Here is a 13,112-nt window from a genome sequence, read left to right as displayed (position 1 = left end):
TGATATTTTAGAAGTACCTAGTCTAGATAATATGGTACCTGATTTATTAGTGAAAAAACATGGTGCTAAAGCTTATTCAGTAAGCCAGAAAAGCAATTTATACAATCCTTGTTTAAAATCCCTTGAAAAGTTGGCGTATCAAGGCCAGGTAGCTGCACGCATGGGGATAATTACTACAGCATACACCCAACAAGCTTTGGGCAATTTGTTAAATACTTTGTCTGAAAATGAAGTTAATCTAGACAAATCTATCCAACTTGTAAGAGACATATTTGCAATGTCTACAAAATCTTTGGACCAAGTGGCACGGGCTGGTGCATTTCACCACTTAATTCGTAGAAAAGCTACTTTAGAGGACACAGGTCTTAATGATATTAAAGAGCTTAAGCATCCACTTGTATCATTACCTTTGACAAAGTCAGGTGTCATTGGTGACAATATGGAACAAACCCTTAAAGACAGGGTTGACAAAAATAAACAATTAAAAGAGTTACTGCCTGAATTACATGTAAATAAAACTTTTTCAGTGAAAAGGAAAGCTACAGGCAATCAATTTTCCAATGATTGGTCTAAGAAACCAAAATTTGACAATGCATAAGGTTCTACTTTCACAGGTGCTAAGTCTAATACACAGCGTACAGTACAAAGAACTAGTACAGTAACAAGACCAGATAAAGACGACAAGAGTTCTGGTACAACGAACAATTTTCGTCGCTTTAACAACCCATTTCATGCCAAGGGGCAACAAAAGAAATGACTATCAGATCAAGGTAAGCAACTTTCATGTGCAAATGTTGCTTCCAGAGATACCTGTAGGGGGTCGTTTAAGCCTATTTCTAAAGGAATGGACAAAAATAACAAACGATCAGTGGGTTTTATCAATTATAAAAGAGGGCTACAAACTGGAATTTCAACAGTTTCCGCCAAAAACAGGAGTAAAAATAACTTCTGTTCCTGCAAAAGATTTAGAAATTTTACATTTAGAAGTAAAAGAACTTATGGAAAAAAGCGCTGTAGAATATGTTCCGCAAGCGGACATTTTAAACGGTTTCTACAGCACATTTTTCCTAGTTCCGAAAAAAACAGGGGACATGAGACCCGTAATAAATTTAAAACCTCTCAACAGGTATCTCCGAAAACAACACTTCAAAATGGACTCTCTGTCAACAGTTTTGAATGTAGTAAAACAAGGGGATTGGGCAATATCTCTCGATCTAAAGGACGCATATATGCATATCCCTGTATTTCAAAAACACAGACAGTATCTGAGGTTTTGTGTAAAAAACAGCCCTTGCTTACAATTTTCAGCTCTACCGTTTGGTCCAACATCAGCTCCTCGAGTTTTTACCAAAGTAGTATCGGTAGTAGCTGCACATTTACGAGCACAAGGCATCAGACTAGTAGTATATCTGGACGACTGGTTTCTAGTAAATCAATCATCTCTCATGTTAGTCCAGGATCGAGAGATAGTGTTGAATCTTCTGGTAAAGTTGGGTTTCATAATCAATCTAAAAAAATCCTCTTTAACTCCAACACAGAAAATAACATATATAGGTGCATTATTCCATCTGGATTTAGGAATAGTAATGCCAACACAAGAAAGAGTGTTGAAATTACAAAAAACAGTCAAAGTAATGAACTTGAAAAAACATGCAACAGCCAGAGATTTTTTACATCTACTTGGAATTATGGCTTCTTGCATAGAGATGATTCCCTATGCAAGACTTCATATGAGACCAATTCAAATTTATTTGCTGAGTCATTGGCGCCCCACTTCTCAAAATCTGGAACTGAATGTTCCAATAACACAATATCTAAAATCTCATCTGATTTGGTGGTCAGATACAGCCAACATTACAAAGGGCAGATCTTTACAACACTGGGAAACTCATGTGACCATAACGACAGATGCTTCTACATCGAACGGTTGGGGTGGTCACATGGATTCCCAGATAGTCCAAGGGACCTGGTCAGATATACAGAAAACTCAACATATCAATTGTCTAGAGTTGGAAGCTGTACTGAAAACAATACAACATTTTCTCCCTCAGTTGAAAAGGAAAAATGTACTTCTGCGATGCGACCACTCGACTGTTGTACAATACATAAACAAACAGGGGGGGCACCAAATCAATTCAGCTTTGTCAAAAAACTTGGGATTTGTTGAAACTCCTAATAGAACACAAAATTCAGATAAAAGCAGCACATATAGCAGGCAAAGCGAATGTGTTAGCAGATCTTCTATCACGGACAAAAATAAGACACACAGAGTGGTCTCTTCAGGAGACTGTAGCTCAACAAATTTTTGTCAGGTTAGGCAGACCGATGATAGATTTGTTTGCATCAGCGGAAAATCGCAAAGTGAAAATTTTTTGTTCATGGTTTCCACACCCGGAAGCATATGCAATAGATGCTCTGTCCATACCGTGGGACAATGTAATCGGGTATGCATTTCCTCCGATCTGTCTAGTACCGAAAGTGCTCCAACACATGAATCGGTACAATTGCCAGCTAATTCTTGTAGCTCCTCATTGGCCAAGGAGACACTGGTACCCAGAACTGCTAAAAATGATATCAGATTATCCCATAAAAATACCAGTTCAAAAAAATCTACTACATCAGCCAAGAACAAAAATATACCATCCAAGCCCAGAAATATTCAGTCTGGTTGCATGGCCTCTATCAACAGAATTTTCAAAAAGAGAGGCTTTTCTAAAGAAACTAGACAACTCATGTCAGCTTCTTGGAGAACAGGAACTCAAAAGGACTATTCTAGTAAGTTCAAAAAATTCTGTGGCTGGTGTAGTGAAAGGAAAATTGATCCCTATTCTGCCTCTTTAACAGAAACTGCAGATTTTCTTACAAGTCTGTATACCAGTGGTCTCCAGTATAGTACGATTGGGGGCTACAGATCTATGTTATCAAGTGTTTTACCCCCAGTTGAAAAAATACCAGTAGGTCAACACCCATACATTATTCGTTTATTGAAGGGTGTTTTCAATTCAAGGCCTCCCAGGGTCAAACAACTTCCTGAATGGAATTTAGATAAAATACTTGAAATGTTAAAGAAAAAGCCTTTTGAACCAATGAAAAAGGCTGAACTCAAGTTTATCACATGGAAAACTGTATTTTTAATTGCTATCACTACTTTCAGGCGTTGCAGTGATATACAGGCCTTACGTTTGGGAGATGGAAATATATCTGTACATAGCAGAGGAGTTTATTTTATTAGAGAAGGATTGTCAAAACAAGACCGTCCTGGACATTTTGGTGCTAAGATTTTTGTACCTGCCTTTGATGCAGAAAAGCTTCTTGACCCTAAAAGGGCATTAACGTACTATTTAAAGAGCACTGACAATTTTCGTGGTGAAAACAGACAAGATAGTAAATTGTTCTTAGCAATAAGTAATCCACATAAGCCAATTTCAAGTCAAACAATTTCATCATGGATTGTGAGTACCATTCAGATGGCATATAACGACAAAAAGAAATCTGTTAAGGCTCATTCGACAAGAGCTATTGGTCCTTCTTGGGCTCTTTATAAAGGTGCATCAATGAAGAACATCATGGAAGCTGCTGATTGGAGCAGGGAATCCACATTCACCAAATTTTACTTACGTCACATAGACCCTCATGTTTTATCGAAGTAAAAAAAAAAAAAAAAAAAAAAAAGAAGAAAAATACATAAAATTCGAAAAAAAAGAAGAAAAATGTGTACAGTTTTTTAACTTGTAATATAGTTTGTATAGTGTTGGAACTATTCATATCCGACGAGATGCGATGCAAGCTTTTAAACCTTTGTGTGTGAGATGAAGAAGACATCTATTTAATGTGTTTAAAGTCAAACATTTAGACTTTGTATATAGTGTAATATAGTGTACATTATTTGAACAAAAGAATTACAGTCCACCGCTTGAGTTGGGACTGCTTTAGAATCTATGGATATCCATAATGTAAGGATATCAGGTAAGTGTAACAAGTAATATTAAAATTGTACAATTTTGTTCACAAATTGGAATTTTGTGAACGTAGTTACACTTACCTGATATACTACCCACCTCCTCCCCATTAGTAATTCTTTTGGCAATCTGTTTGGATTTCGCCGGAGAATACTGAAGGGGTTCTCACGCTTGGACTGATTCACCGACAGGTTTGAATTCTTGATCAGTCAAGCGTTTTGAGCGAGATGTGACCAAATACCGGAAAGATAATCCATAATGTAAGGATATCAGGTAAGTGTAACTACGTTCACAAAATTCCAATTTGTGAACAAAATTGTACAATTTGTGTTACTGGTTGCTGGCATCATTTTCTGACTCAGCATCATGTACCCACACCAATCATAAATATGTAAAATATAAAGAAACAGTTTGTTGTTCCAACATGTATAAAATCTTTATTTGTTTACCTGTTTCTGTTAAGGAAGGGAAATTCATACAATGATTCCTTCCTTAAAAGAAATACTTCTTAAATGCATTATTAATAAATTCAAAAAACTATACAAAGAAAGACAACTCCTTAAACGTATAAGAGACAATTTGTTTACCTACACTCACTTGAAAATATTGAGAAAGTTAAATGATTGCATTAAAAATATTATTGATTTTTTGCTTATATCATATCTACATCCTTTGAACTCAGATATAAAGTTGTATCATTAACAATCATACCACATCACTTTATATTTAAACTACAGATACAAGCAATAACCAAGAACTTTTGTTTTTACATTTTCAAATAATAAAACTAATTTTGAAAACTACACAGACGAGAAAAATTGCAATTTCCACATATGTTTCCATTATGGTAGCCTCTTCACCTCCTTTCTTTAATCCTTGTCTCGACATCCAACCATTTGCCCTTGCATATGGAAATAGCCATCTCCCATAAAGTGGTCCATTTTCTGCTATTCCATCCACTATATGAGGCAAAAGGTGTGTAACCAGATTCTGAAAGAGTAAATGTTTATTACAGGATTATTTTTTTCCCACACCATAATTATGATAATGTTTCACATCCACAATATAGTTCCCTCTACCCAAAACTGACTTTCAATACTTAGCAGGTTACAAAATAACTTTTGCAACGGTGTTGATCATGTGCTTTTGTCTTGAAAACCTCGCAATATATACCGTATACTAAGGCAGTTAAGTCAATGTTATGTAACGTTAAATTGAAATATATGTGGCTCAGACATACTATTCACAACTAGATACAATATGAAGATATTCATCCGTCAATCATGTATTACATTTCTTGGTAAATGGTAGTAGATTGAATGATAAGAAATATTCAAATATTTATATATTTCTTTATCATGTAAATATGTCACAATGTGTTAAGTATATTCCTTTTGTCATTCTAGCACTAGCCTATAGTCTTTAATTTCTGTGTCATTTTGTCTCTTGTGCAGAGTTGTCTCATCAGCAATCATACCACACCTTCTTTTTTGTATATAGCATGTCCAGATTATCATTTTGAAAAAATGATCACAAAACTAAGTACCTGTCGCCTGTTGCAATTTTGATAGTGTCAAGTTAGGAAAAGTCAGCTTTAATTTTCATTGCTTTTATTTTGGCTTGATTTTGGAATATTGTTGAACTGAGTGGTTGATTTTTCTATTTATGAATATTCTTTAAACATATAACGTGCAAATACAGTAAAAAAAACAATGATGGAATATGTATGTTTATGTGCCACTATCATTAATATCACGAGTATCATTAATTTCACATAATACATTATTTTATCATGTTTATTATGTATACAAAACAAGAATGTGTCCACAGATGCCCCGATCGCACTATCATTTTCTATGTTCAGTAGATCGTGAAATTGAGGTAAAAACATGTGTTTTTTACGTGGTTCTTGACAGATAGGACAAGAAGCTAAGTCACTATAATTTCCATTGTCACACGACCTGAACAAAATGCAGTCATTAATGCAGGCATCATACTTTTGTAACGGCATTAATAATGGCTTTATCAAGCTTTTAGCTTCTTTAAATGTTGGAGGCAAAGAATTGGGTTGTGGCAAATGAGACTTCTCTGTCTGGAGAGCATTTGATATAGCTGACTTCGACATTCCATTGTTTGTTGAAAATACATAAAAATGCTGAAATACTGCCTCTATTAATGTATCTCTGGAACTTGCATATAATTTCTGGCTAAAATTTTCCTTGAGATGGAGATTTTCATCAAATAATATATCTGGTATGATCTGGCTTTCATCAAACTTAAAAAAACCTTCTGCTTGTGTGCGTGGTAAGTCTTAATATTGACATTTGATCCTCTGCATAACATACAAAAGCACTGCTTGTAACATGAACCTGAAAGAAAAACAATATTTATCAGGAATGGTCGACCTAAAAAAATATCTGAATATTCGTAGTCTGATTATCCGAACAGACGAACATGTTTCATCTTTAAATACTTGTTGATTCATTCATTTGTACAAAATAAAATGTATAAATGTTATCCAATTAGCACATTATCTACACTTGCTATTGAGCTCTGGGAAATTGATAAAAATATATATTTATGTTACTTTCATAGCAATTACTATTCAAAAGGTATATACATGCATTCAGTTATAAAAAGAAAAGTTAAGCAACACCTATTTCTAAAGACATATATTTTCAAATAAGTCCACACCAATTTAATTTCTTGTTCTATGGATTTTTGGACTCGAAAAATTGGAGCGAGCGAGGAATTTGAAAATTTTTGAGGCGAAGCTTGAAAAGTAAAGGCGAGCAATTATAATTTGTTTTGTAAACATAAAATAGTAGGTTCCTTTTATGAGGGGTCAATATAAGTTATAATGTATTTTTTTTTGTAAATAACACTTTTTAGTTTATGCATGTGAAGTACAATAGGGCTCATATTTTCCTAAAGAACTATATATCTATCTGTCTGGTATTAAATGGTAAAAACATGTCCAAGAATGTACAGGAATAAAACCAACGATCTAATATATATATATATAAACATTTATTTCTAAAGTCAGATGGTCAGGCTGGTGCAGGGGGATTGTTTTCTTAAATAATTATAAGGAATCACTGAAACATGACCCTTGGGTCAGTCAGCGTGCCTCCTCCTTACGAAGAGTTCTGGAGCCGCCACTGTTCCTAACCATGTTAACATATAACAATAAAATGCATAGGTGACACAATATCATAAATATTCAAGATTCAAATACCTGTACTGTATGGATTTGGATTGTAATTAAATTATTTATGTTTGTGACACAAAATAAATAGGTCAAAGATCTAAAAAATCCAATTGTGCAATTCAAAATATATATATATACATACAAAATAGCATAAACCCACCAATAAACTGTGCCCCCTCCCCCTTTTTGCTGTTATTACCACCAACCTAAATCCAAGCCTCAAGATCCCCTTTGTAGCATGGAATCTTGGGACACAAGTGATAGATTGTCTAGAAACTACACAAATATTGTTTTGGCTCCTCTCTTGCCCCAAGTATTGCTGCATGTTAAGGACAATTACCCCAAAATCAATCCCAGTCTTCTCTTTGGGATATGAACACTTATCATGCTTATGGTACAATTTCAGTGAGAGCCATAATGCTTGTATATAAAAGAAGATGTGGTATGATTGCCAAACTATCCACAAAAGACCAAAATGACACAAACATTAAAAACTATAGGTCACCGTACGGCCTTCAACAATGAGCAAAGCCCATACCGCATTGTCAGCTATAAAAGGCCCCGATAAGAAAATGTCAAACAATTCAAATGAGAAAACTAACGGCCTTCTTAAAGTAAAAAAAACAAATATGTAACACATAAACAAACGACAACCACTGAATTACAGGCTCCTGACTTGGGACAGGCATCAACTATTTTGATATGAGCGTCATTGATGAGTCTTATGTAGACGAAACGCGCGTCTGGCGTACTAAATTATAATCCTGGTACTTTTGATAACTACATATTTGAATAATGTGACGAGGTTAAACATGTTAGCCGGATCCCAACCCTCCCCTAACCTGAGACAGTGGTATGACAGTACAACATAAGAACGAACTATAAAAATCAGTTGAAAAAGGCCTAACTCAGTGTGCTTGTTTTTGGTTTTGAACATTCTGGTAAAATTTCATTAGAGATCTTAACATACTGAAACCCAAAAGAGGGTCTATAACAGTTGAAGTGTTATATAGAGAAAAAGAAACATGTATTTTTATTTGTGTCTATGCATGGATACTTATCAATCTAAAAACTATGACAATGAAACACATATACAATGTATATTGCACACATTTCTGGCCAATATATTATATATTTTTGGCTAACTTAAATTAGTGTATACAAGTTCTTGTGACATTAATATTATTGTCCTTACGTATACTAAACTATATAAACAGTTCATCAGCAGTTTGACAATCATGTACATTGTATATATTTATACAATTTATACATGTAGTACACTAAACAACCATGTTTTGATAACAGTTATAACAGAAAACCACTGTGATCAAATCATGTACTGTAAAATACAAGTAACTAAATATTACAATAGTTTTAACGTAAAGAAATAGTACTAAATATAAAAAGTAAATTTCTAGTACTGCATTTTTTTAGTACAGAAATAGTACCTATGCAAAAGTAGCTGTGTAGTCCTAATGAAATTTTACTAATCTGGGGCATAAGACTAGTGGTTTTAACCGTGCAGACTAGATACATGTTATTGCCTTCATCCTTCTCATTCAAACTTTGGTGAATAGTTGCCTTATTGACAATTATACTGCATCTTCATTTTATCATAATTATAAATTTAACTTATAAATGGGACTTTGTAATTTTTGTTTCTTTTCTAAACTAAAACATATATTGTTTTACATTTTTAACAGAGTACATGTATATACAAAATGTATAAACCAAATACTTACAAGTTTATTCACCCTACATTCAAAGATTTGTATAGTAAATACAAATCTTTAATAGACATACAACATTTAATTTTTGGGATGAATATTAACAGATTCACTGCACCTCTTACATGTCTTAGTTAATGACTTTTGAAAATAAAAGGAATTTTCACAAGAACACTGTACATGAACTGATTTCTTGCTATAAGAAAAACATGAACAATTTCAGAATTAATAATAATATTAAACATCTACACACGTCAAAAACACATGTCTTAAGAGTCGCCTTTGATGACAACGTACATTTAACATCTCAATACAGAAGATGTGGTCAACTGGTCTAAAGCCCTTGATATGAGGCTAAGCAATTGGTGTGAGTTTGAAGTCCACTAAGGGACAGACAAAAATATGTATCTATGACAATTTGTGTATGTCTCATTGTTGTGAACTAAAGGGAAATTTAACAAAAAAAATTTAACCCTAAATTAAATCTACTTTTCTTTCCCATCAGGACATGCAAATTAAAAAAAAACATAAAGTACGTGTACATGCTGCAGTAACATGAATAATGTGAAGTTGCATGAGCCCAGTTTCTCTTGTGGTAATAATTTATTTCCTGTTTAATCAATCTGACTTTATAAATTATGCATGTACATGTATCACTGTATAGACTTCATATAAATAAATCTTTGCATGGACATATCACTTATTCAGTTTATATATTTTTTTCTTTTTATTAAATACACTTTTGTTTATAACATCTACATCACTGACATAATAAATTGGGTTTGACTGACTCAGAGTTCTAATTAATTAGCCATAAAAAATAAGACAAAACTTTTATAAATAATATTGACTTGTCAGCCATCTTGGACATCCCCATCACAACATACACAAATTTTAAAAATGAGGCATCATCTAGTGATCATACAACCTCATTTAATACCTTATTTCTTTCATTTAAAGTATCCAAGAGATTATAAAAGAAATCAAAATAATACAAGATATAAGAAGGATGCTTATTATTACCAATGACAGGCATCAATGTAGATGATTTAATTAGCAAATAAAATATCAAAGGAATTTACTCACCACGGTTTTCTTTTTCAAAGTTCATCATCAAAGACAAAGTTGATTCAACAACACAAATTATAAAGTACTGTCTAAACATCACACTTTCATCACATATTGTCTACATCACTTATTATTTCTTTTAAAATTCTTAATTAAACAAAAACAACTCAAATTACACTTTATGGTTTCAATCACACTAATCACCTACTAACACTTCAAAATTTAAAACAATACATTTGAAATATGAATAATTCTGATTGGTTAATGTTAATCTAATTTGATTGGACCACCAATCATATAATTTGTAACTGATCATTAACTTGAATGAGGCTTTCTGATTAAATTTTAATTAATTTACTCAAAATAAACAGAACATTAGGCTATTCCCTGTATGTGGTCATCATAGCAAATTTTATTGATCTGCAGAAAGTCAATCAATTTAAAATCGTCTTTTTTCTTATGAATGAAATTGAATATTTAAGATTGAATCCAATTTTTATCTCTTATTTATACTTATGGACACATGATAACAAGAAATAACATTATATAAAAAAATCACTTCCTGTGATCTTTAAACCAGACCTTCAATTCATTTTGACGGCGACACTGCATGATATTTGTAGACCACCAGCATTGATGACAAACAGTCTACATCTTACATCAAAAGATCTAGACATTGGAAAATATGAAATTCTTGGCTGTGAACCCTTACATGATTTGGCGAACGTTATCCAAAATGTTATTACAGAGTTACCATTTCATATCTCTAATTCATCAGTTCAAAAGTAGTTTTCAAATGTTCAAACGGCACAATCGGTGACAAAAACCAGATCAAAGGATAAGATGCTCGTCTGTTTTTGATGAAATTTGCCCAGTTTACATCAGATTTACATGGTAATGGAAAGTTAGTTAAGTAAAGTAGTTAATATTTCTTACGTGCCCAGTGAATCAAGAACAACTAAGATGATTTGAAGACTTTATAATCAGGCTCTTATATTTGGTATGGTATGCAGGAATGTCATTGGAAAACATTTTAAAAAGACATCTAGAAAGTTTTATGCCAGTCGTTTTTATAGTGCAGCTGATAAATCGCAGTAATTTAAAATACAGGATTCAACAATAAGTAGGCAGGCAAGGTTATTACCAGAACGACGAAGATCTACATTTTCAGCAGAACTGATGAATAAGCGACCTTCCTTTGTCCAATGCCATCTGGAAAGAATTGCAGATTTCATGTTGCAGGGTCAAGATGCCTGGTGGTATTTTGAAAATGGGTATTTACTGCTCCCTCTCAAAAAAATGAAGGATGTTTGATGAAATGTTGTTATATTTGCTAAATGTATGTGTAAAAGAGTGACCAACTTTTTATGTATCCATGTTTTATGTAAACCAATTTTTATAAATCTAGATCGTCCTTCAAATCCTTTAATTCACTTTTTTGTCCTTTCTTCGATAACATATCCCAAATTTGAATATACATTGTCGGTTTAATCACTTTTGATGTAAAACCGGATAATTTTATTTTCAAAAGATTTCACTGGCTCGGATTGCAAAACGGGCTTAATTGTCTAAACTATCAACTTCCTGGCCACTTAATTTTGAGGCTTTTAGAATACCTCTGTACCTGTGGGTCCCATCTAGTAAAACACACTTGGTTTTCCTTTTCCCCTTGTTCATAAATTCTAATTTATCGTGAACGTCTATATCCATGCGTTCCCCAAGGGTGACTGGAGTATAGAAATATGGTCACTTGGTCTTCTCCCGACCGGCAGTATTAAAACGCTTGCCGAAGTGGGGCGTCTTGATTGCATTTAAATGGCATGAACAAATGCAGCTTTAGGTATCGTTCAATTTTGGTAAAGCAGGATCGTTGTTGAGGTTGAAGCATGGTTAAAAATAGCAATGTGCAAAGTACTGGTAATTTTTCCATCAATTCTTTGATTATTCGAGACCATTCTAGAGATTTTAAGCTATTGATATCCTTTTTCATCAGTTCACTTACAAAAAGCAATTTCCTGTTTCCCATAGTAAAAATTGACGAGTCTTTTCTAAACATAGTTCAGAAATAACTCCATTTCTAAAGTTATCTATCTTCATTAGTGCACCATATATATTCTTGTCATTTTGAATCACATTGATTAAGATGGATTTCTCTTCCTGGTTTTACTAGTTGTTATTTCTGCTTGATGTTGTAGTTTTTAAAAAAATTGTAATATCTGGTAGAACTGGATTATATAGTGTATTTCTGTACATGTAGCCCATTGGTTGTCTTCGGCTGTTATCTGCTCTATGGTCGGGTGGTTGTCGCTTGGACATATTCACCATTTCCTTTCTCAATTTTATAGTCATGGTCAGAACCAGTACATTTTCCATTTTTTGGGTTGTGTCAAAATTGGTGTAATAGTTTCACCAGCATAACTTTTGTCAGGAATTCTTGAAATGAATATAAATGCTTATAGTTACCATTTTAATTATTTCTGCAGAAACTAGACCCTCGCTCACCTTGGTCTATGTGAATATTCAACAAAGGACACGGATGGATTCATGACAAAATTGTTTTTGGTGATGTTTGTAGATCTTACTTTACTGATCATTCTTGCTGCTTACTATCTATTATGATTGTCCCAGTAGTTTTAGTGGAAAATGTTAGTTAAAGTTTACAAATTTTATTAAAATTGTAAAAAAATGACTATAAAGGGCAATAACTTCTTCGGAGGTCGATTGCTCATTTTGGTTATGTTGAGTTATTTTTAGGTCTTACTTTGCTGTAAATTATTGCTGTTTACAGTATCTCTATCTATAATTATATTCGTTCTCACCCCATATGGAATTTACTGACCCTGAATATATCATATTAGGTCACTAACACACTATGTTACTTATATTCCCCGCCTTAACAAGATTTTATTTTTTCTTGAGAAGGCTATGCTTTGCTTACTTTGAAAGGATGAATTTTGGATAACTTTCCCCTAAGAAAATTTGGCCACAAACAATAGCGATAAGAAAAGTAATGAAATGGTAAAGAACTAATGGGAATATAGTCCTTGACAAAAAAATCTTTTTTTTCGTGCCAAGTCGAAAACAATTTTTTTCTTTCAATTTTAGCATTACATATAGTGGCAGCTGAGGGTGAAACAAACATTTTTT

At 33.2% G+C, this 13,112-nt stretch overlaps 1 protein-coding gene across 1 annotated transcript; it reads left to right on the top strand.

The window, feature by feature from the left end:
- Positions 1-844: 844 nt before the first annotated feature.
- LOC143052101 (uncharacterized) lies at positions 845-3,680 on the top strand. The gene is made up of 2 exons (XM_076225062.1): positions 845-1,837; positions 2,118-3,680. Exons 1-2 carry the CDS (start codon positions 845-847, stop codon positions 3,648-3,650), a joined length of 2,526 nt encoding a protein of 841 aa, XP_076081177.1. The 3' UTR covers positions 3,651-3,680.
- The last annotated feature ends 9,432 nt before the right edge of the window (positions 3,681-13,112 follow it).

This window comes from Mytilus galloprovincialis, chromosome 11 (assembly GCF_965363235.1).
Source record: "Mytilus galloprovincialis chromosome 11, xbMytGall1.hap1.1, whole genome shotgun sequence".
NCBI classification, from domain to species: Eukaryota; Metazoa; Mollusca; class Bivalvia; order Mytilida; family Mytilidae; genus Mytilus; species Mytilus galloprovincialis.
This window is presented reverse-complemented; position numbering and strand designations above follow the sequence as displayed.

Excerpts from the sequence above, each read along its gene's own strand:
- LOC143052101 (XM_076225062.1), top strand. The coding sequence starts at position 845 with ATGGACAAAAATAACAAACGATCAGTGGGTTTTATCAATTATAAAAGA. Across the intron at positions 1,838-2,117 it reads AAATCTCATCTGATTTGGTG|GGGGGGCACCAAATCAATTC; the intron begins GTCAGATACAGC and ends ATAAACAAACAG.